Source organism: Aptenodytes patagonicus, chromosome 9, assembly GCF_965638725.1.
Source record: "Aptenodytes patagonicus chromosome 9, bAptPat1.pri.cur, whole genome shotgun sequence".
NCBI lineage: Eukaryota > Metazoa > Chordata > Aves > Sphenisciformes > Spheniscidae > Aptenodytes > Aptenodytes patagonicus.
In genome coordinates, this window is record NC_134957.1 from 10,114,316 (window position 1) to 10,136,114 (window position 21,799).

Consider the following 21,799-nt stretch of genomic DNA (forward strand, 5'->3'; position numbering starts at 1 on the left):
TCCTTACGAGATGCCCCTTGCTATCCCCATCCAGAATAAAGTCTCAGGGACACTGGGGTGCGTGTGTGCAATGCCTGGTTCTGTGCAGGGGCAAGGAGCGAGCGTGCCAGGCCGAGCTGAGCCGAGCCAGGTGAGCCAGGTGGGGAGAGCACCGGCTCCTGGTGCCCCGGCTGCTCCAGGAACATTGCCCCCTGCCTGTCACTGTTTAATCAGGGACCCTGCAACCCCAAATCCTCGAGGCTGCCCTTTTGCCTGGTGTCCCATGGGGCTCCCGCGCAGGGCTGGGCTGGCTCTGTCCTCGGTGGGTGCTTGCGTGGCATGGTTCCCCTCAGAACGTGCCAGCTCTGCCTGCTCAGTCCTGCACACCGGGGGTCCCCCGTGCCCTCCTTCTGCGGCTGAGCATCCCCGGGCTGCCCCTCGCACCTCTGCTCCCCCGAGCCGGCCTGCTTTCGGCCGCGGTCCCCCGCGTCTCGGGGTGCACCCGTTCGCCCCCGGCGTGCCCTGTTCATCGCAACACTGACATGTTTGCACAGCACCCACCTTTCGCCCACCTGCACGCTCGCAAAGGAGTTAAATTCCCTGGAACAGGAACAGCTCTGCAGGCAGCGGGGCACACACTCCCCCCAAAACACGGGGACACCCCGACCCGGCAGGGCCCCGGCTGCCGCGACACCTGAGGTGGCCCCGTTATTTGGGACACTATGCCCAGGCTGGCCTCAAGGTGGCAGTGGCCACCTTTGTCCCCAGGATTGCCCCACAGGGCTGGGGTGCCAGCAGGGCACGGGCACTGCCGGGACCCGCATGGCCCCAGTGGGGCAGGGAGGCAGCCCTGGGGTGGGCGAGGGGCCGTGGTCCCCATGGGCAGGGGGCTGTGGTCCCCACGGACAAGGGGCTATGGCCCCTGTGGTTGAGGAGCTGCGGTCCCCATGAGTGAGGGGCCGTGGTCCCCATGGCCAAGGGTCCTTGGTCTCCACAGGGAAAGGGCTGTGACCCCATGGGTGAGGCCCACACGTCCCATGTCTGGGGAGCTGCTGTGGGGGCTGCAGATGGCCCAAAGCCTGCGAGCACGATGGACGGGACGGGAGAGCAGCGGGGCTGAGCCCCGCAGGCAGCCCCTGGGGCAGGCAGGGACGCGGGCAGGGACACGGGCAGGGACACGGGCAGGGACGTGGGCATGGGGCGCTGCGGGCTCCTGCCCCCGCCTCCGCCCGCCTCCAGCCCTGCCTCTCCCGGGCACTTTGCTCCCAGCGGTGGGAGGGCGGGAGCGGGCACAGACGGCACAGCACGGTGAAGGGCAGCCCGCAGCCCCACCAGCATGGCCCCCAGCCCCGCGGGGGACAGGCGCTCCCCGGGGGTGCCCCGCTCCTGAGAGCTGCCCCAGCCCAGGACCGCAGGTGAGCCGGGGCAGCCCGTGCCTGGTGGAGGGCAGCAGCCAGGACAGCCCCACCATGGCCGTGACACGGCCATGCAAACCCAGCCGGGCTTTGGGGGGCCCTGTGGGGAGCAGCTTTGGCCCCACGAGGGACAGAGGTGGGATCCCCGGGGCTGGATGGGTGTGGGGTGGGGGTCAGCCAGTTCTCCCCATCCCTCCACCATCCCCAAATCCCTCCGTGCGTCCTCCTCCCTAACGTGCCACTGCTTTCCTCCATCACCAAGGGCCTTCATCCTTCCTGGTGTGGCCACCTCCTCTTCTTCGTCTTCCTCTCCATCCCCCAAATCGCTGCCTCCTCGCAGGGTGAAGCTGCCCCTTGGGCTGCCGCAGCTTCAGGCTCCTGCCCTTCCCCGGGGAGGTGGAGGGACAGGGACAGCCCACCCAAGGGTGAAAGGAAACCCTCACCTCCCACCCTGCTGAGAAAGGGGGTCACCTCAGAGCAGGGGACGTGGTGGGCAGTAAGGGAAGCGCCCGGCCCCGCTGGCATCCCCGGGGAGGAGGCACCCGCACCCGGGCAGCACAGGCAGATAGTGCTTTGGCTGCTCTTGCAGCCGAAGGGAAGGATCAAAAAGAAATTAGGTCACGCTCACCTTGTGCCGGGGCTTTGGCTGCATGAACCACATGGCAATTAGGGACAAGGGTCCTTCTGCAGGATGTTTTGCATAACTTCCCCTTGTTTTGCAATTTCTGAGAGCTTAGGCGAGAAGAAAAGCCCTGTTTTTCCCGTGCTCCAGCAGCAGCCAGTTCCAGGCTCACCCAGCCCTGTGTCCCTCGGTGGCTGCTCGCTCCCCTCCGAAATCCGCTCTCACGTCCCCTCTCCAAAGCTCCTGCTTGATACACCACAATTCCCAACCCCCTGTCCTGTCCTGCCAGCGGGCAGGACTTTGGCTCCAGAGCAGAGTCTGCCTTCGGTGCTGCCTCACTCATTAATTTCACTGGTGCCTTTCCAATGCCCCTGTAAATCCCCAGGGCAGGAAGCCTCAGCCAGCTGCTGGGGCACCCCGGGCTGGGGGCACCCCGGGCTGGGGGTGGCCGCTGGCTCCCACCGGGGTCGGTGCTGCCTGTGGGGCCAAAGGATGGGTTCAGGCTGGGCACGGCCGTGAGGCTGGGAGCCAGGGCAGAGCTCCCGTTCCTGCGGCAAAGGGCGAAGGGCAGCACGTGCCCCCTAATGCGTGGCCCCATGGCCGGCCCCTGCCCCTTTCCGCTGGCGGATGGCTGTGTGGGTGTTTTGCAGGACCCCTCGCTGCTTCCCGGGGCACGTGTGGGGGCCAGCCCACAGGCACCGTCCCAGGGGGATGTGCTTGCCATGGGCAAGGGATTCCCCAGCATTGCAGCCCTTGTGCATCCACAAAACAGGCAGGGCAGGAGTGGGCATCACCTCCCCAGCTCCGTGTCCTTTCCCTGCAGTGCCTCCCACCTCCCGCTCCGGCAGCGAGCCCGAACGCTTGGCTCAGACCTCACCGCAGCTGCAGTCGGTCCCTCCTTGAAAAGCCCACGCTGGAGAGGCTGTGGCCAGGGAGAGCCTTGCTGGGGACGTCAGCGAGGAGTAGGAACGGGCCTGGTGGTGACGTGTCCTCAGGGTGGACTGATGTGAATCAGTAATTTAAAACACTGATTTTGATCATGACTAAGATGAGGAAGCAGGAAACCTGTTGAGATAAAGCTTGCCAAATGTCACCTTTTCTGCATTTTTATTTTTTGGTGGTTATCCCCAAAGGAAGCTTGCTTAGGAACAGTTAAATCACCATGCTGAGCACTGACCGTGCTCAGGCTTTATCAGCTGGCAGAAGGCACGTACCTGCGCTCTTCTCCAAGCAGCCTGGCACAATGCAGCTGCTTGGGCTCTTTTTCCTCATGCGTTTCTTACACCAGATTATTATTTTTTATTTATTGGCTTCTTCATATCTTAGTTGTTTGTTGACCTATGTCACGGGCATTGGCTTTGGTCACTGAACCCTGCAGCACCTCCGGTCTGGTCGGGCTCAAGGCTTCATGCTCACTTGCGCTCAGAGGTTAGAAGAGGAAAACAAATGTCCTGGTGCCTCGTGTCCTCGGCAGTGTCGTGGCTTGGGGAGACACAGCCGCTGGGCAGGGACCAGCACGACCAGCACAGCGTTCCCTTCGGCAGAGCCAGCCCCATGGGACCGCAGCTGGCACCAGCGCTCGGAGGCTCAGCGTTTCCTACCAGCTGGTTTTCCCCTCCTGGTTCTGGGAAAACAGAGCAAGTTCTTCCCACTGTTACTGTTTGATCAGGACCTGCCTGTTGTTCTCTGAACTCATCCGTGTAACAGAGCCCGGCAGCTGCCTGTGCTGGCTGCAGAGGGAAGGAAGCTGGAGGGTGTTTGGTGTGAGCCCAAAGCTGTGGCTCAGCCCACAACTCAAACAGAAAGCGCGGAGGTGCGTGCGGCACGGAGAGGCCTGTCCCACGGCCACCCGCCTGCCCATCTGCCTGCTGATTCATTTATGATCATTTCTGTAAAGCCAGGGTTGTTCCTCCAGGTGAGGCTCTGCAGGGAGAAGATGAATCGCAGCTCAGCTGACCCCATGGATACTCCCTACGGGATATTCCTGCCGACGGCGCTTGCCACAAGAAGCGGTCAGGCTGCACATCTCAGTGGCAAAGGCAAGGGGCAAACAGGACGGGGATGATGAGGGAGCCAAGGGATGAAGGAGCCTGAGAAGATGCAGTCTTCTGCCTCGTACCACCACACCAGCATCCCGCTAACGCACGTCGTCTCCCTGAGCCCCGAGTCCTCCTCCGTCCTGGCACCCATCACCTGGGTGAGCTCTGGACCAACAGAAACTGGAGACACGCCAGCGCTCCCTCCATCAGATACGGTTTTTGGCTACACCCTTGTCTCTGCTCGCAGCATGGCAGATGCTCCTGCTCCCAGGTTACTCATCCAAGCATCTGTCCTCGCCAGCAGAAGCGGCCACTCCGAAATCGCTTCGCCAGGGATGCTAGCAGGCGTGGAGGGGCCAAGGCGCAGGCAGCCTTCGCCAGTCCGTTGCTGGACACCACGATGATGGCAGAAGCTCCATCTTCCCTCTGGAGGAGTGGGCTCTGAACTTTAGACATCCTGAGAGGTGAATGCAACCCTTTGGCAGCTCGCCCTCGCACCTCAGCCCCGGGGACCGATTTGCCAGGAGGACGCGGATCCCAGCCTTTGATCCTAACAATGTGCGAGGGGAAATGTCCTGTCTGCCTTGTGAACTTGCGCTGTCTTGGGCTGGGACTTGGCTCTGGTGCAGCTCCTCTCCACAGGGCTTAGATCATGCCTCTCCTACGGAGAACACCCGGCAGCTGGAGGCCCCTCGCCGTCCGGGGACGCTCTCTCCCAAAGGCTCCTTTAACAGCCCCCTGAGGATTTCTCCGGGCCACAATATTCCCCCAGACAAGCCTTTCTTCTCCTCCCGCCTTTCTTCTGTCAAGGAGCCCTCTGGGACGAGCAGCATTGTCAGGATGGTGCCAATTAGGCTGAGCCAGCTTCCAAGAGGCTGCGCTGGCACTGGCCGGGGGCTGCTGTTGCTCATAAAGGTCTCATTGTTCGGCGCGCCGTGGGGCTGCTGGCCGGCGGGGCCGGCGCGGTCCTCTGTCTCAGGCACGCTTCCCGGCTCCACGCAGTGCTGGTGTCACTGCGCGCTGCTCAAAGGGATGATTAACGGGTGTCATTGCGGGGGCTGTGAAGGGGAGGATTTGTCAAGTCCCCCTCGGCTCCCCGTGAGGCCCGAATGCGCGAGCTGAGAAAAACCAGAGAACCATCAAAGTGGCCGGAGCTCCTGGAGGGGGGGAAAATCTGGCATCTTTGGCTCCCTTCCACGCTTTGTGCCTGACAATGGTCGGGATCAACGACTAATGCACTTTTATTAACTGCTCCCCTAGATCTGGCTCGGAGAACATGGCCACTTCAGTGAGGACGTTCCCAGTTGCCCTGTGGACACCGACGCCGGCTCCCTGGCCAGAAGAAAACACCACCGTGGTGGCAGAGGCAAAATGCGTCTTCAACGAGGAGTTCAAGTTCATCCTGCTGCCTGTCTCCTATGGCATAGTCTTCGTGGTGGGGCTGCCCCTCAACTCCTGGGCCCTGTGGATGTTCATCTCCAGGATGAGGCCCTGGAACGCCACCACCACCTACATGTTCAACCTGGCCGTCTCTGACACGCTCTACGTCCTCTCCCTCCCCACCCTCATCTACTATTATGCCAACCGCAACAACTGGCCCTTCGGGAAATGGCTCTGCAAGATCGTGCGCTTCCTCTTCTACGCTAACCTCTACAGCAGCATCCTCTTCCTGACATGTATCAGCGTTCACCGCTACATGGGCATCTGCCACCCCATCCGCTCCCTGAAGTGGGTGAAGACCAAGTACGCCCGCATCATTTGTGTGGGCGCCTGGCTTGTCGTCATCATCTGCCTCATCCCCAACCTCATCTTTGTCACCACCAGCTCCAAGGGCAACAGCACCCTGTGCCATGACACCACCAAGCCCGAGGAGTTTGACCATTACGTGCACTACAGCTCCTCCATCATGGCCCTCCTCTTTGGGGTCCCCTTCCTGGTGATCGTCCTGTGCTACTGCCTGATGGCCAAGAGTCTCAGCAAGTCCAGCTTCTCCAGCCCTTGCTCCCGAATGCCCTCCTACAAGAAGCGCTCCATCAAGATGATCATCATTGTGCTCACCGTCTTTGCCGTCTGCTTTGTGCCCTTCCACATCACCCGGACCATCTACTACACCTCCCGCTACTTCCAAGCCGACTGCCGGACCCTCAACATCATCAACTTCACCTACAAGATCATGCGGCCCCTGGCCAGCATCAACAGCTGCCTCGACCCCATCTTGTACTTCATGGCTGGGGACAAGTACCGGGGGCGGCTACGCCGGGGGCCAGTGCAGCGGCTCCGGCCCATGCCCATGTGCAACCTGGCTCTGGTATCCTCCTCCATGGACAATGTCGCAGGTGGCAGCCACACTGCCAGTGACACTCAAGGGACAGGGACAGCACGGAGCAGAGGCGGGTGCTGAAGGGCCAATGGGGGGTTACGGTAACCTTGTCACTGGTCTCCATGAGTCGCAGCCCCTCTGGGCTCCGTGTGGGCACCCTGGCACCCCTGGGTCCCCAAACCTGCCCCTGCTGGGGCAGAGACCGCAGGGCTGAGGATGGGTGGCCATGGGGCTTGTCCCAGCCCTGCCCCGGGATGCCATGGGAAGAGGATGCCAGTACTGCTCGGGGCAGGACAGCCACCTTCCCACAGGAATGGGAAGGATGCTGAGAAAGCCATTTTGGGATGGCAGGCTGGCCCGCAGCACACGTCGCATCCCGGGATGCTCCTGGGGACATGCGGGGGGCTGACAGGTCACTAAAGAGAAGGGACACTCGTCCCCCCCTGGGCACGCACAGCCCTTCCAGTCTGCTCGACAGCAACGTGCAGGGACCGGACTGAACCTGGGGACGGAGCCGACACTGGGCCCCCCGTGTGCCTGGCGGAGGCTCTCAGAGATATCCCTGTCACACTGCTGGCCTTGGGAGAGACAGGGAGGGATGTGGCACAGGGCACTTGCTGCCCATCAGCCCCCAATAAAGCCCCTTCCTCTTTCTCTATGCCCAGACCTGTTTCTCCCCGTAGCAGAAGGAAGAAGGACTAGATGCCCACCCTCACCCCAGAAAGCATTTGAGAGCAGAGAAAAGCCACCCGCCACCTTAGCGCCAGGGCAGGTTCGGAGCGAGGGGCCAGAGAGCGGTGACACCCACGGTGACGGAAGAGTCCTCGGGAATCTGCCTTTATGGGTGTTTGCTTTCCAAATGTTTACCCAGCCCTTTTGTTTGACTGAGTGCCTGTGCAGAGAGGAGCAGACCAGAGATGGCTATCAGCGCTGTTGACTCTCCCACGCCAGCCCGGGCAGGGAAGGGACTGGGCTGTCCCCACCATGGGGAGCCCCAGGAGGGGCTGCCCCCATCGCCCCCCATGATGGCACGAGTCCTGCCAGCACGTGCCTAGGGAAGGGAAGCCCATACCATCATCAGGGTGTTCCCTCAGCCGTGGTTGTGGCCATGTGGCACCGACCACACGCAGGCACATCCCACCAGGAGCTGCCCAGGTCACCTGGGGAGGGAGAGGGCCCCAGGGATGCCACATCCCAGCCCCGCATCCCCATCTCACCGGACAGTGGTACCCAGAGAGCCCCTCACTACGGCTGAACCAAAAGCAGAGAGAGGAGGAGACATCCCTCCTAAGCCCAGTTAACCCAGTAAGAGCAGCTGCTGCCCCTCACTTCCCATTATACCTGAACGTGCCCCAGGTGGACCCAGGAGCTGCTCGGTTGCACCTGAGCGGTGCAAGGGTCCCTGCCAAGCACGGCCCCAGCCCTGGAGATGGGACTGCCGGGAAGGGGACACGGGTGGGTGGCATGTCCACCTGCACAGGGAGCATGGGGGTACAGCCGCAGCGCCACCGGTCCTGCCCCCCCCAGCACACACAGGCAGTGGTGGGGGGGTTGGAAATCTGTATTGGGTACAGAGGCGGTGGAAAAGGCTCATCTGGGGCCAGAGCAGCACCAGCCCCCACCCACTCCGTGGTCCCAGCTGAGGCCACTTCCACGGGTCCCCAAGTCCAGGAGTGTCCCCCCCACCCCAGGCAGATGTCTCCCCAGCCCAGGTCCCGCTCGCCATTGGGATGTCACCCTAAAGAATCCATCTCATTCCCTCCTCCTGTGACACCCGCTCCCTCAGCTCATGGTCTCCTGGTTGTCTTGGGGGGACTGTGCCCATTGCTGGCCCCCAGCCTTGTGCCAGCCCCCCCCACATCAGCCCCATGTCCTTGGAGGATGGCTGTGTCACAAGCAGCCCCTCTGAACCCCTTTCAAGGGGGACCCTTTCCCAATCTCTCCCTCCCCTTGCTTCCTCCTCTCCTCCCACCTACTGCTCAGGTTTTTCGGCCAGAGGAGCGGAGGGCCGGAGCGGGGACCGTCCCCGGCATGTTCCCCGTGCCGGGCCGGCTGAAATCCCCACCCGCAAGAGCCAGCTGCCCTTGTGAGTCAGGATCTGGCCGCCGGCACCAGCTGTGCTCAGAGGATGTGCAGCTCGTCCGCCTCCGACAGCCCATACTTGGTCTTGTTCTCGTTGAAGAGCTTGAGCAGGGAGCGGACGTACATCTTGTGGTACATGTCCACCATCTCGCAGCTTGGGTCCTCAATCTTGGGCACCATCACCGGCTCCCCCACTGCCGGGAGGGGAGGAAGGTCAGGCCGGCGAGGCGGGGACGTGCTCAGCTCATCGGGGACATGAGCCAAGTATTGCCTTCCAATGCCACCCATCACGGGGTGTCCTCCCCCTCCACCCCTCCACCTTCTGGGGGTCTCCTCCGCCCCGGCGGAAGATGCTCACCCACGGTGGTGATGGGTCTGGCGTAGGGGAGGAAGCCCCAGGACCGGACAGAGGTGAGGCCCCGGCCGTAGAAGATGCAGGGAGCGAAGCCCATCATCTTCTGGAACCGGTGCTGGATGCTCCTCATCCAGCTGCCCTCCTCAAAGACCACCTGGCGGAAGAGGTCATTCTCCCCGAAGGAGAAGGAGGGGACGAGGTGGGCCCTGTGGAGGGGGGACATGGTGGGCGGTAACGGGGCGCCGGGACCCCTGGACCCCCTCAGCCACAGCGGTGCCCGTGACCCACCCGTGCTGCAGGGCCATGCGGACGAAGCCCTTGCGGTTCTTCAGGATGAGCGTGGTGACGCCGGGATGGCAGGAGAGCGACTCGGCCGCGCCGCCGATGACAATGGCCACCGCGTTGCCGGTGCCGTTCTTGGACAGCAGGTACCCGATGGCACGACGTGTCACGGGGCACAGGCCTGCGGCGGAACGGGCCACCGGTGCTGCGGGACTGCCCGCCCGTGCAGCGCCCGGGGGACAGGGACCCCGCGAGGGACCCCGCGAGGGATCGTGCCTGGTGGGACCACGCCAGGGACAGGGCAAGGGCGCCCCCTGCCGCGGGAGAGCTCCCAGGGAGGGGCGGGGTCCCCCGGGCCGCCAGGCCTGCAGGCAGGGTGCGGGCAGGGTGCGGGTGGAGCTCGGGCAGGGTGCGGGCAGGGTGCGGGCAGGGTGCGGGTGGAGCTCGGGCAGGGTGCGGGCAGGGTGCGGGCAGGGTGCGGGTGGAGCTCAGGCAGGGTGCAGGCAGGGTGCAGGCAGAGCACCGCCCCCGCCCTGCCTGCTCCTGGGGGAGCACAGAGGTCGTCAGTCCTGGGTTTCCTGCAGATGGGACCGGGGAGCCCCCCTGGAGACCCCCTGCCTGTGGGGGCATTGCCCCCTCCGTACTCTGACCCTCAGCAGGCAGAGGTGGGCAGGAGCGGGGCAGGCAGGGGGGTGCGTCCCCGGGGCACCCGCTTAGCTCAAGCCAGTACAACTGGCCATGCCTTGCAGGGCTGCCGGTGAGGGCAGGGTGGCAAGCAGCTGCCCGCCCCGCCGCCCACGGATGCTCACCCCCGCTCATCAGGTACTCCCTGAAGACAGGCAGGCGGAAGTTGCCGGCCAGGGTGGTGAGGAAGGGCCGGATGCCCGGGAACATCTCCCCGAAGCCCGTCGAGCCTGTGATGAAGTTGCAGAAGGCGCCGACGCAGAGGATGCCATGGGGGTGGGAGCCGATGATGTAGTTGTGGCTGGGGGACAGGTCGTGCGTCTTCACCAGCTGCGGGGACAAAACGGCGTCATGGGGTCATAACAGTGGCATATCCTTTTGGGTGGTACCACCACCACCGCCTGCATGAACATCCCGTCCCGGCACCCCGGCTCCCCACGCCGTACCTTCACGGGGAAATAATCCCGAAAGTGCCTCCACACGGGCCATCGCCGCAGGCACGGCAGCCTCCTGCCACCTGCAAACCGGGGAGGGACCGCAGGAGATGACGCCCACCCCAGCGGGCAGCAGGACCCGCGGGAAACACTCCCCACGGACCCACCGCATCCCTCTTCCCGCCACGATGATGATGGGGGAGAGGAGGGAAAGAGCAGGTGGGACGTGGTGCTCCCCATTTGCCGTGCTGGGATGGACCCAGAGAAAGGGGGGACCCCACACCCCATCCTGCTGCAAAGCTGGAGGAAGGGGGGGGCTCTGCCCATTCCCACCTTTCTCCGGCGTGTCCCAGTCAAAGATGATCCAGGCCAGGTAGAGCACGGAGATGGGCCAGAAGCTGGTGAACACCAGGTAGATGAGGAGCAGCAGGCTGATGGTTCCTGCAGGAGCCGGGGAGGGGGGTGAGCCGGCACGCGCCCACCCTGCCGGGACCCCCCGCAGCCCCCTACTCACCCAGCAGCAGGAAGCTGAGCACCCACTGCAGAACGGAGAGGAGCTGGAGCCAGGAGCGGATGTCCCGCTGCGAGGGCCAGGGTGCTGCGAGCAGGGTGCGCAGGGTGGACTGGATGCTGGCGCGGCTGCCTGCGAGGAAGGACACGGCACCCAGCCCAAAACAGCATGGGTTGTGCAAATGCTGTCCCAGCTAGCCGGGGGGGACCCGGTCCGGTGGTACCCGTGTCTGCTGGGGTTGGGGTATGGGGGCAAGGCGGGAGGTAGGATGGGAAGGGTGAAGCAGTTGGGCAAGGAGGGATGGGGGATGCTCATCCCCAGAGAGCTCTGGACCATGCCAAGAGATAGCCCTGGGCAACCCGAGGCTGCTCTGGGGCCAGCCCTGCTCCAAGCAGGGGGCAGCTGGCAGGCTGGGCACCCCTAAGCCCAAACGCATCCGTGAGCCTGGGTGCACCAGTGGAGCCCAGCACAGCGGCACATCCCGCACCGTGCCGAGCTCCCCGAAGACCAGAACCTTTCCTGTGCCCTCCTTGGCACGTTCAGGCTCACAAATAATTCGGGGCTTTCTCAGCCAGGCCGGCACAGCAGGGAGGTGCGGGGCCGCGTCTGCCCCCCAGCAAGCGCCAAGGACAGTGGCCAGGGGCCGAGCCAGGGTGGCCGAGGCTGGCTGTCCCCACGGCTGTCCCCACCGAGCCTTGCCTCCCGCGAGGGACAGTCCAGCAGCCCATGGCCGCTCCACTCCCCGCGCCGCCCCCTTCCCTCCAGCCGACCTTGGTGAACCATTAACCTCCCCAGGCCGGGTGCCAGGATCCAAACTCCACGCGCAGCCCCATCCCTCCTCCTGGAAACAGGCCCAAGGTGCCGGTCCCGCCAGCCCACCGCTCCCGGCCAAAGGTCCACTGCAGCCGAGACAACCTGGCACGGCCGCTGCAGTGAGCTATGCCGGCTCTTGTATCACAAGAGCCTTGTTTTCTTGGGAAAACCAACCCAAAATCAGCATGCTGGCCAGATAGAGAGATGCTCAGGGTGAGACAGGAGCAGACCTGTCCCCATGGCTCCCCAGTCCGGGGACCCTCAGGTCCCCAGCGGGACCCTCGGGTGGGAGGCGAACCACCAAACCCCAGTTTGGGTGGCTGGGGGAGGTTCAACTCTATCTGGCTCAATCCATGAATGGGACAATTGAAATAAATTAAACACTGGAACCATCACCAGCATCAAAGAATTGTTTTCCCTTTCTCTCTGCCCGAAGCAGCATGCGGTGCTTTAAGCAATCCCTCCCGCCTGTCCCCGCACGCCCAGCGAGGCATCCCCAGAAGCCCTGCCGCCCACACAGCCCTGCCGTTGTCAACTTTCCCAAGCCCCATTTTTTTTCCAGGGAAGATGCAGAGCTCTGCCTAGCAAATTTGTGCCTACCAAACAGTTGCTTTTTTTAGTTCTTTTTTCTAGCTCCCCCCTAAGTACTCCATGAATGTCCAGACTGCAGACAGAAAATGGAGAAACCCCAGGGGCTCTGCTGCCGGCCCCGTCCACAGCGACGGAACTCTCTTCAGACCCAGAAATTCGGACTCCGTGGCCCCGGGCAGCAAGGAAAGATGAAGGGGGATTTCCAGCGCTCTGGAGCATCTTGCAGGAGTAACGTTACCAAACGCATTGTCAGCGTTAACTTCAGAAATTTCATTCCTGTTGAGCAACTGTATGTTTTCCTCTGGTGCTGCTAACCCCAAATTGCTCCGAACACCTCCCTTTCCCCTAAGCAGTCTAAAGCAAATAGACAATAGTGACAACAAACGCTAATTGCCTGACCAGCTCCTCGCATCGCCAGAGCATCAGAAACCATTCAAACACGCTTTGGAAATATCTTACCACTAAGATTTTGGGAACAGGCTGCAATAATTGTTTTCATGGTGACAAGGAGTTCCGCACCAGACCCTGGTTCAGCAGGTTAAAAGGCGAGTTTGGAAATACCAGAGGGCGATGGATTGTGTATCCAACTGCTTTAGCCAGCTGATCCAAGGTAAACCGTCCGCCGCGGAGGGGAGTGGACCCACGCCGGCCCCGGCTTGCAGAGCAAGGAGAAGAGCTGATGGCCCTTGGGAGGATGAGGAGTCACGGCGAGCGGTGAGGAGCTGTCGTCGAGAAGGGCAGCCGCCGCTTCTCGGAGAGGCACCACTGCTGGCACCGGCGGCGGCTCGGCGGGGACCGCCTTCCCCCGGGAATGGTACCGTCCGTGCTTTGGGTATTTCACAAACCGCTATCATGCTCCACCGGTGTGACTCCCCTCCAGAGCCTCCCAAAAACATCATCCCGAAGCTCCCGCTCCGCAGTCCGGGAACGCAGCCCGCCAGATGGGCCCTGACCATCAGCCCCAGCGTCCAGCACCATCCCCTCCTCTTCCACCCCTAAGAGGGGCACCGGGGTCAGCTAGCCCTGCCTGCTAGCCCAGGAAAACTGGAGTACTGCCTGGAGAGGATTGGGGGAAAAAAATGAGAAGAAAAGGAAACAAAAGCAGCACTGAGATGGGGCTTCAGGCCAACGGTCAAAGGAACAGTAAAAATCCACAGGAACTAATTCAGCTAAAGCTACTTCTCAGGATCTACCTCTCCAGAAGTACTCGCTAGGAAGAGCTGGCTAACATCAAATGTGGGAAAGGGATAAATACACGTATAGGATTACATGTGTTGTTAAAAAAAACATGTTTCACAGGAGAGGTTTGGAGCCCAGGAACCCACAAAAACTCATCATCTGGTGGTGTAGAGACTCAGTACCTGGAAAAAGGGTGCAACAGCATTCACAGATGTAGATTAGTTAAGAGGAGCTGAGATCACTATGTATAAAACATCTAAGCTCTCCTGCAGCCCAGCTGGCCCCTCAGGTGTGCCTGAATCATGCTAATAGGAAGGAAAAAACCCAAATTCTTTCAGAATCCCACTGTCCCCAGAAGCAAGGGAGCACCCTGCTGACGAAGCCGACTGCGCCAAATCAAAGACGGTAAATGCCTTGTGGCCTGCCCCAGGTAGCACACTGCCACACGCGCAAGCAGCAGTGATGCTTTTTTTTGGTTTTTTTGCCCCAACATTTGTAACAGGTTTAGGACAACTGCAGTCACAGCTGCCAGCCCACGCTGGGCGACTCCAGAGCTTCCAGCCGCGATTCCTCGCTTTCTTGCCCAGTAACACGCCTGCCACGCGCCGGGTCGGTGCCAGGTACGGCAGACCAGTCACGGTCTCTCTTCTCACTCGGCTCAGGGTTAGCGCCAGCAGCTACTTAAACTAGCTTCAGAGGAATCCAGAAAGGGTTTTCACCCCTTCAGGGTTATTCTGCAAGTAGATTTCAAAGCACACCGACAACCAGCGCGCTGCTTCGCCTTTGAGTACGGCACCGTTTGTCCCAGCGTTGGCCCCTGTAGGGCTCCAGGAGAGGGTCCGGAGTAGACCCATGTTGTGCATTACATTACGTATGCTACAGCCATGCAGACCCCACGTTACACTAAGCACAAGGACAAACATTTCTATCAAGGCATTTGTACTATGTGTAGTACCAGCACTTCAAGACGTTGCCCTCGAAATACCTGCTCTACTTAACACCATTAATCCCAAACGCTTCAGTCCGCCTGCTCAGGGGGGCACAGCAGGATGAGCCTGTGGGAAGGAAGAACACCTGGCTGCATACAGACCTCCCCGCCGAGGCGAACGCTGCGCTGCAAGCTGCCGTGTTCGGAAGCCTTGGCCGAAAAAACTGGCCATCTGACATTGCCTATTTCCCATCCCCAACTCCCTTGGTTGCTGGAAACCAGCCTCACAGACTTGCTCTGGAAGAGCTTAGGATGAAGAGCAAGGGAATTCACAGCAAGAACTAGGCAGCACAAGAGATTTTATTTTGCTTAAAATATAGAGAAAAAAAATAAATACATCCACCCACAATACAAAGAGCAGTTTCCAAATTCATGTACTTTTCTTTCAAGGACTTCCTCTGACTGGGAGAGCAGAGGCAGCCTGACCCCTCAGAAAGAGCTCCACCTGAGAGGAGCTCTGTGGTATCACTGTACACGACCGGTGCACTCAGTCTGACATTTAATGTAAACCAAAGCAAACTGTCACGTTTACTCCTCCGACTCCGGTGCCTCCCAGAGAAGCCACGGATACCTCCGCATATGTACAGTGTATTTACTCCTGCATCTCCGGGACACAGGCAATTCTTACAGGATTTCTGGGCCCTGCTCCCTCTGCAGCGAGAGCATCAGCCCACGTTCTGCCGGTTGCCATAGCCTCTTGGGTGTGTATCTTTCCAGTCATCCCAGTTCCGAGCTTTTTGAAGAGCTTCCTCATCATCCTCCTCCTCTTTTTTCTCCTGCTGCTGCTTCTGCAACTCTTCATCAGTTATACCTGCTGAGGGTCAAGAACAGGAGCGAGGGGCAGTAAGACAGTGGAAGATCACCAGTCAAGTTCTCAAAACAGAAGCCCTGCCAGGAGCCGGTCTAGACAGAAAGCTGGAGTTGCCAAAGAGCAGCCTCGCAATCCAGTTATTCTCACAGCGTAATAAAGCCCGTTCCTACTCTTCCTCAGGCAGTGGGTGTTTTACACCCTGAAGGCATCCCTGTTCACCCTGCCCCTCAAGAGGCTTCCCGAACTCTCTATTCCAATCTTTGCTTTGCCTCTCCGTACCTGGTGCTCTCTGAGGCGCGCTCTGACCGGACACGACTCCTTGCCTTCTGCGCTGCTCATACCAGTCATCCACGGTCATAGTAGGCAGGCCGGGATATCCAGCACCAAACACTCTACAGGAAGAGAGAGACAGACAGCCAAAGGCGGCGCTTTACATCGCTACGAGTGAGCAGAAACATAGACAGCCACGCACAGAACTACTCTGTAATCCAGTTTGTACTAACAATATAAGGCAAGTTATCAAGGAGGGCTTGAGAACAAACGTATTTCTACAGCCTGGGCCTTCAGCAACAGACTTGCCAGTAACCTAGCCATAACGGCATTTAAAGAGTTCATCCTGCTAGTTTAGAGAGGTGAGGACTGTTCTAGTCCAAAGACCTTGAATCACTTCTCCAGCCCAAAGGAGAACACTCTGTGCTAGCACAGCTTGCCAAGGAGGCTCCTGGGAACTGAATTAGGCACGGCTCGGCTAAATAGATATATGGAAGACTCAGGGCAAATAATGTCAAAAGCTCGACAAGAAATCTGGTTTCTATCCCATTTTGTGCTTTAGCTGCCATATTCCTTGCATGAATCTCACGGCGCCACAAAGTGTTAAGATCTTGACACCCTGGGGAAAGCCTTACAGTTAAAAAACTGTATTATTGTGACTGAGGGTTCTCTGGTAGGTATCACATCTTCCCAGCCCCTCAGATCACTTATTTGAATTCACTGAAATCTTCCAGAGCTTACATTAGATTAAGAAACCACATGTGCTTTTCACTGCTGGGCTCTTTATTTCAGCAGTGAAGAGCAATCCTGTTATATCACACGGAGGTTAGAGGGGCAGACAAGCCTTGCCTCTCCGCAGCTTACCAAACAGCAAGCACATGGCCTATAAACTAACACAGTAATATTTGCTTAATACAAACTCCTCTTCTGCCATCCCAACAGGAGGAAACAGCATTAGCCAAGACACTGCAGCATGCTGGTAACAGAAGAAACCAGAGAAAGTTCAAGAAGCGCATTAGATGTTCCCCCCCATCCCCTGCCCAGATGCACAACACACGCCATCTTGACGCGACACGCTGCCTGAAGGTAACGACTGGTTTTCTGCATTTGAAAAAGTATCCTAGGCTTGACGTGAGAAGAGAGCACCGCACCGTACTGTGTCTAAATAATCAGAAAACAACATACTTAGCCTGAGCAGCATCCCGGGTAAGAATGAAAGGTTTCAGTGGAGCCCGGACTTGCCGAGAAGTACCGTGTGGTGGTGCTGAAGACTGAAGATGCAAACAATAGTCACAAGATAATCGTGCAGATGAGAATCCCCTTCCCCTGCTTCCCACCCCAAACAAGTTATTAAAGGTCTTGTAGAAGAGAAATGCCTCTGCTGTCAGAGCAACATCCCAAGATGGTCAATTCAGGCCTTAATCCAGTTTAAATCATGAACTCCCATCTGTGAGCTTCTACAAATCACTTCTCTTCGTGCCTTTCTTACACCCGTTCTGATCAAAGCAGAAAGCTGACAGAGCTAAACCAGATCAGCTCAGATCAAAGCATGAAATATAGCTTATTTTTCCCCAGGGATCAAATGCAGTATGTTCTGAAGCAAGTAGAGCTCATCGTTCCCGGTGGTATCACCCAGGGCACTACAGAAGAGCAGAGTTCTGCAACACCAATAATGAACTGCACAAACCAGCTGTGCCAACAAAGCTGGGCTGTGGTCTATGTCAGCGCATTGTGATTTTTTTATTTCTAGACAGACTTTAGGTGAGTAACATAAAGCCCAGAAACACTATTCTACACAGGAATTACAGGTCTACGAGAAGCTTTCAGCATTCAGAATGGGCATTTCCTTCTGTAACGTCTGGACACTTGTAGACCAGAAGCGTAGGCTTGAAAGAAATCACAAGGGTCGTCCTTTAATTTACAAATGTACTTACTTCTTTAGAGTTAAGGGTCTGACAGAACCCAGCAAAGTGGAGAAAAGCCTCTGCACGCAGACCGGTTCGGCTCTGATATTCAACGCTCTAGCACTTCACAAGCCATCACTGTCTAGAACACGTGGTAGCACCGGACAGTGACTAATCCAAAAATCAGACCACTGCCCATTCAGAATTAAACCAAACCCCATCTGCCTGTGCTGTGACTGAGCTAAATTTCAATCGAGAATTCACAGAAAAAAACTTAGGAAACTCTGCTGTTGAATTCCTCTGAGGTTCATTTACCTGCAACAGTGTCTATCATCAGGTCTAACTACCCACAGTCCACAGGACCTGCAGTGCAAGAGAGATCTCATACCTGTTTCGCTGTACCTCTGCTCCTCAGGATGACTACTTCTTGGTCAATACTCTCAATTTCCTCAAGGCTGGTGTTGATCCACTTCTGGATTTGTAGTATGTAAAATTCCCGTATCTGATCCTCATCTGCTTGCCCGCTTTCCACAAAGGTTCTCATAGAGGCCAACCTGTTCTCCAGTTCCTTCTTCTGCTTGTATCTGTCTCAAAGAAGAACAAAATGAGGTCACTTAAGTAACCTTTCTCTAACACAGCCCAGATACAGTGTTTTCTAAAATAAACAATTTCCTATTTCTTGAAACTCAATCAAATGCAGTTAGAGCGCTACCTCCTGTCCCAATGCTCTTTTAACTGCTTTTCACAGAGGTGACAGTTGCCGACCAGTGCTCATTACGGTACGCAAATCCCAGACACTCATAAAGCTCCTCACGCCTTTGACAAATTTCCTTGTGTGAGGAGGACCCACTCGTTTAACAACTGAGTAAGGGTCCTGCAGAAGCAAAGCAGTGACTTACAGGAATGTACCCGTTAAGAAGTGGAGGAACACTGGCAGCACCAGATCATACGGGTTATCATTTACTGATGACCTCCAACGATGCGTAAGCAAGAGGCAAAACGCCAAGCAGGGGGATCCATCTCCCCACCTCATCTGACTGACAACAGAAGGTTTTTGACAAATGAAAACTACAGAAGAGTTCCAATCTGCTTAAAAAAGGCTTTGAAAATGCACGGTTATATACCTACATGCAGCAACAAAATCTTTTCCTCCCATCTTCCCCATCACTTCCATCTGTCAACTCAAATTTAGACATTAAGTAGGATCTTTACTACTCTTTTAAGAGGTTTAACGTGATTTCATGTATTTAAAAAGAAAATTGTATACAAAAAGGGAGGTTGTGATGGTTTACTGTTGTATTTTAAGTATCTCCTGTCTGTTAAGAGCAGCTTTAAGAAGACAGCTTAAATTTAGAGGCATGCCTCTCAATTATTTTTTTTCTTCTCCTAAAAGTCGAGCAATCCTTGAAAATTAAGCCTGCCAGGTAAAATTAGGCAAGCCCAGCAACATTAATCTCCTGGAGAAAACAGGACTTTAACTCATCGGCTCCCTCACTGAGAAAACCAATGTAACAGCTATTTTGAGTTGCTTCTACATGACACAAAGATATCAAGAAGCCGCTTATAAGGCAGATTAAAACACTTTTCCAATTTGTCTCAGGTGTTTTTGTGTGTGTGGGTTGTTCTTGAATATAATTTTGGCTTTCTGGATTTTTTGACCTTTTTGGGAATTAGTTACTAAAGGGGGGAACTACCCATATAATACACTTCCAGGCTAAATCCTTGCGCCCCACTTCCTTCAGTTGCAGTGCCACCTGAAGAACGAACAGTGAGAATCGAGGATTAGAAACCTACGGGAGCTGAAAGGACAAGGAGCATACAGGAGCTGTTCTAAAGAACCAAACCCATCCACAAGTGCTCCACAGCCAACGCCCAAAACCACATCTTAACCGGCTGAGCTCCTGACCGCCCAGCCATCCTGCAGGGAAGCAAAGCAAACCACTCCATTCCCGTTTGTCTTTACACTGCACAGCGGGACAGGCTCTTCTTCAGTTGGCCGCTGCAATCCCAACCTGCTCCCTGGGACGCTGCAGTGCGTGCTCATTCAGAGAGCGAGCTAAAGGCAGCGAGGACGAGCCAGGTCCGGAGCCGGTGTGGTGATACAGGCCTTCTCAGGAAAATTTTGTTCATGCAGTCTATGCATTTTACTGAAAGCAAATATAATTGCAACGTCTCACCCTGATCAAGTACTAACCTGCCTGTGACAGAACCCACAACGCTGTTTGTCTTCAAGCAGAAGGAGTTGCGGTACAGGCAAACACAAGCCCTCAGCGAGAGGGGAGTTCACGAGGAACCAAAGCCCCACCTGCAAAACTCACTCGCACTCGGGAGGTGATGCGCAGCTCTGAGACTGCTGACAAGCAGCCCGTGCTGAAAAGGCTTTGCTGCGCTGATCTCAAAGGCCCCGATGTATTCTAATATCCCAAACCCATCTCAGTTAGGTTACTCTCTAGAATATAAATCGTATTTTGGTATTCATGCAATTTATTCCCAACTAAAGCATGACAAAGAGGCATCAACCACCTCTTTTTTAAAGATCTAATAAGCACACTGGTAGGTAACTTCCAACGTGGGTGGCTTTACACTGTTAGCAGTGATTAAAGAACTAATCATGACAGCTTTTGTGGAGTTGTTCTTCAAAGACCAGAAACTAAAGACACAAATGCACCTCCCCAGCCTGTGCACAATCCAACACCGTTAAGTAATATGTGGTGCATATCTTAAAATGAATGTTTCATGATCAAAGTATTCCAATATCAAGGGAAGCAGTTCTCTCCTGATAGTCCTTGTCTGTACAATCTCGCACTGCCGGAGGCTCTCCCCTTCTCTTAAACTGATTCCCAAAAGCCTCTAAAGGCCGCAAAGCGAGAGCCTACCTTTCAATTTTGGCTTGCCTACTGGACGCCATGGCCACCAGGCTGGGCTGGGCAGCAGCGGGGCCCCCCGGGGACGGGCTCCCGGCATCTTCCTCTCCCGGGGGGCCGGCGGGGGGCAGGTGGAAGCTGCCCAGCCCGTAGCTCCTGCAGAGCTTGAGGAAGCGCCAGAAGTGGGCCCGAGCGCTCTCCAGGTGCTCCAGCCGCCTGCTCAGGTCGACCTGCTTCAGCGTCAGGGCCCCCAGCAGGGCGGGCAGCAGCAGGTACTTCAGGTCAGCCGAGGCGATCTCCTCCAGCTCCTCGTTCTCGCTGCAAGGGGAGAGACGAGCCTTCCCGTTCCCGCTCCGCTCCACCCGGGCCCGGCCAGGCCCAGCCCGCTCCGCGGCGGCCCGGGGGCCCGTGTGGAGGCGGCGGAAAGCACGGAGGACCCTCCTACGGCCTCGCTGGGCCCCCCCGCGCCCAGGCCCAGGCCCGGGCCCGGGCCCGGGCCCCGCCGCCGGCTCGGCCCGTCCCTCCCCTCCGCTCACCTGAACAGGTCCAGCTGCGCCACCATGGCGGCCGCCCGCTGAAGGGCGTCCAACCCCTGCCGCACCTTATCCTGCACGGCCGGGGCCCCCGAGGACGGCTCGGCGCCGGTCTCCACCTCCTCCCAGAGCCGCCAGCCCGCCGCCAGCAGCTCCGCCAGCCGCGGCCCCGCACCGGCCCCCTCCGCCATGCTGGGCCGGAAAGGCGCCGCCGCAGAACCGCTTCCGGGGCGGCCGCGAGAGACACCACCCCCCCCCCCCCGACCCCCCGCCGCCGCCATCTTGGTGAGGGCAGAAGGCCCGCCCGAACGAGGGGAGCCGCCATCTTGGTAGTGGCGGGCCGGAGGCAGGGCCTGGCGAGGCGGCCGCGGGCCCGCCGGGCTCCGGGCTCGCCCCTCCGCGACGGGCAAGGGCCCGGTGGGCCCCCCCGGCGGGCAGGTGGCGTCGTCCATGCGAGGCTCGGTGGGGCCGCGGGCCCTCACATGCGTCCAGTGCTCCCAAAGTTTGTCCTGCTGGTTCCTGCCTGACGCGCAGGCCTCCCCGGAGCCTGCCAGGGAGCTCCCGGGGAAGGTGTGCTGGTGATGTGGTTCGATAAACAAGCAAAAATGAGGATAATTAGATAAACTGACAGAAAGCGTGCACCTGCCCCCTCTAGAAAAGGGAGCGAGAGGGGTGAGGAGGGCATAATGGCACTGAAAAGGCTCTGGAGCCGTAAGCTGTCAGGAGGGTCAGCGCTGCCCCGACGAGCCCACCTGAAGCTCAGTTAACGAGCCGCTCCGCACCGGGGCCCCGTGCTGGCGCTTCTGCGGGGCGCTCGGCCCCTGCCCGGGGTGCGCTTCGTCCGGGCGGCTGGGCCAGAGGGAGCCGGGCCGTGGCGGGGCGTGACGCCCTGCCACGCAGGCTGCACCCACGGGCTGTCCCAGGCAGGTGTGGAGGTCACGAAGGGAGCGTGTCCCGCCCCGGGTGCTAGGGCAGATCCTCAGTCTGGGACGGCAGGTGACACGCGGGGTCCTCTTCTGCTCTTGGGAGAGCCCGGATGACATTAAGCGTTAGGACACCAGCTGGGTTCAGTACGGGCTTGTGCTGTACAGGGCTATGGCTGCATAGCCTGGGACCTAAATCT

The 21,799-nt window shown here is 58.5% G+C and overlaps 3 protein-coding genes across 6 annotated transcripts; 1 reads left to right on the top strand and 2 right to left on the bottom strand.

Annotated features, from left to right (window-relative positions):
- The first annotated feature begins 1,277 nt into the window (after positions 1 to 1,277).
- On the top strand, positions 1,278 to 7,274 carry P2RY4 (pyrimidinergic receptor P2Y4). 3 transcript variants are annotated; one of them, XM_076347095.1, is made up of 3 exons: positions 1,278 to 1,394; positions 2,840 to 4,519; positions 5,316 to 7,274. In XM_076347095.1, the coding sequence occupies exon 3, from the start codon at positions 5,332 to 5,334 to the stop codon at positions 6,454 to 6,456; it is 1,125 nt and encodes a 374-aa protein (XP_076203210.1). In that variant the 5' UTR covers positions 1,278 to 1,394; positions 2,840 to 4,519; positions 5,316 to 5,331; the 3' UTR covers positions 6,457 to 7,274. The 3 variants fall into 3 exon arrangements, with proteins under 3 accessions (XP_076203210.1, XP_076203209.1, XP_076203211.1); XM_076347094.1 differs by having other exon boundaries at positions 3,343 to 7,274; XM_076347096.1 differs by lacking the exon at positions 2,840 to 4,519.
- Positions 7,275 to 7,918: 644 nt separating this feature from the next.
- On the bottom strand, positions 7,919 to 12,856 carry LOC143164463 (diacylglycerol O-acyltransferase 2-like). The gene is made up of 8 exons (XM_076347097.1): positions 12,587 to 12,856; positions 10,727 to 10,855; positions 10,546 to 10,653; positions 10,225 to 10,295; positions 9,904 to 10,108; positions 9,101 to 9,275; positions 8,816 to 9,018; positions 7,919 to 8,651 (listed from the first exon to the last, which is right to left on the bottom strand). Exons 1-8 carry the CDS (start codon positions 12,624 to 12,626, stop codon positions 8,497 to 8,499), a joined length of 1,086 nt encoding a protein of 361 aa, XP_076203212.1. The 5' UTR covers positions 12,627 to 12,856; the 3' UTR covers positions 7,919 to 8,496.
- A 1,720-nt stretch (positions 12,857 to 14,576) lies between these two features.
- IGBP1 (immunoglobulin binding protein 1) lies at positions 14,577 to 20,870 on the bottom strand. 2 transcript variants are annotated; one of them, XM_076347100.1, is made up of 6 exons: positions 20,680 to 20,870; positions 20,156 to 20,461; positions 17,668 to 17,863; positions 16,561 to 16,646; positions 15,385 to 15,497; positions 14,577 to 15,108 (listed from the first exon to the last, which is right to left on the bottom strand). In XM_076347100.1, exons 1-6 carry the CDS (start codon positions 20,865 to 20,867, stop codon positions 14,960 to 14,962), a joined length of 1,038 nt encoding a protein of 345 aa, XP_076203215.1. In that variant the 5' UTR covers positions 20,868 to 20,870; the 3' UTR covers positions 14,577 to 14,959. The 2 variants fall into 2 exon arrangements, with proteins under 2 accessions (XP_076203215.1, XP_076203214.1); XM_076347099.1 differs by having other exon boundaries at positions 14,577 to 15,105; positions 20,680 to 20,867.
- Between the last annotated feature and the right edge of the window lie 929 nt (positions 20,871 to 21,799).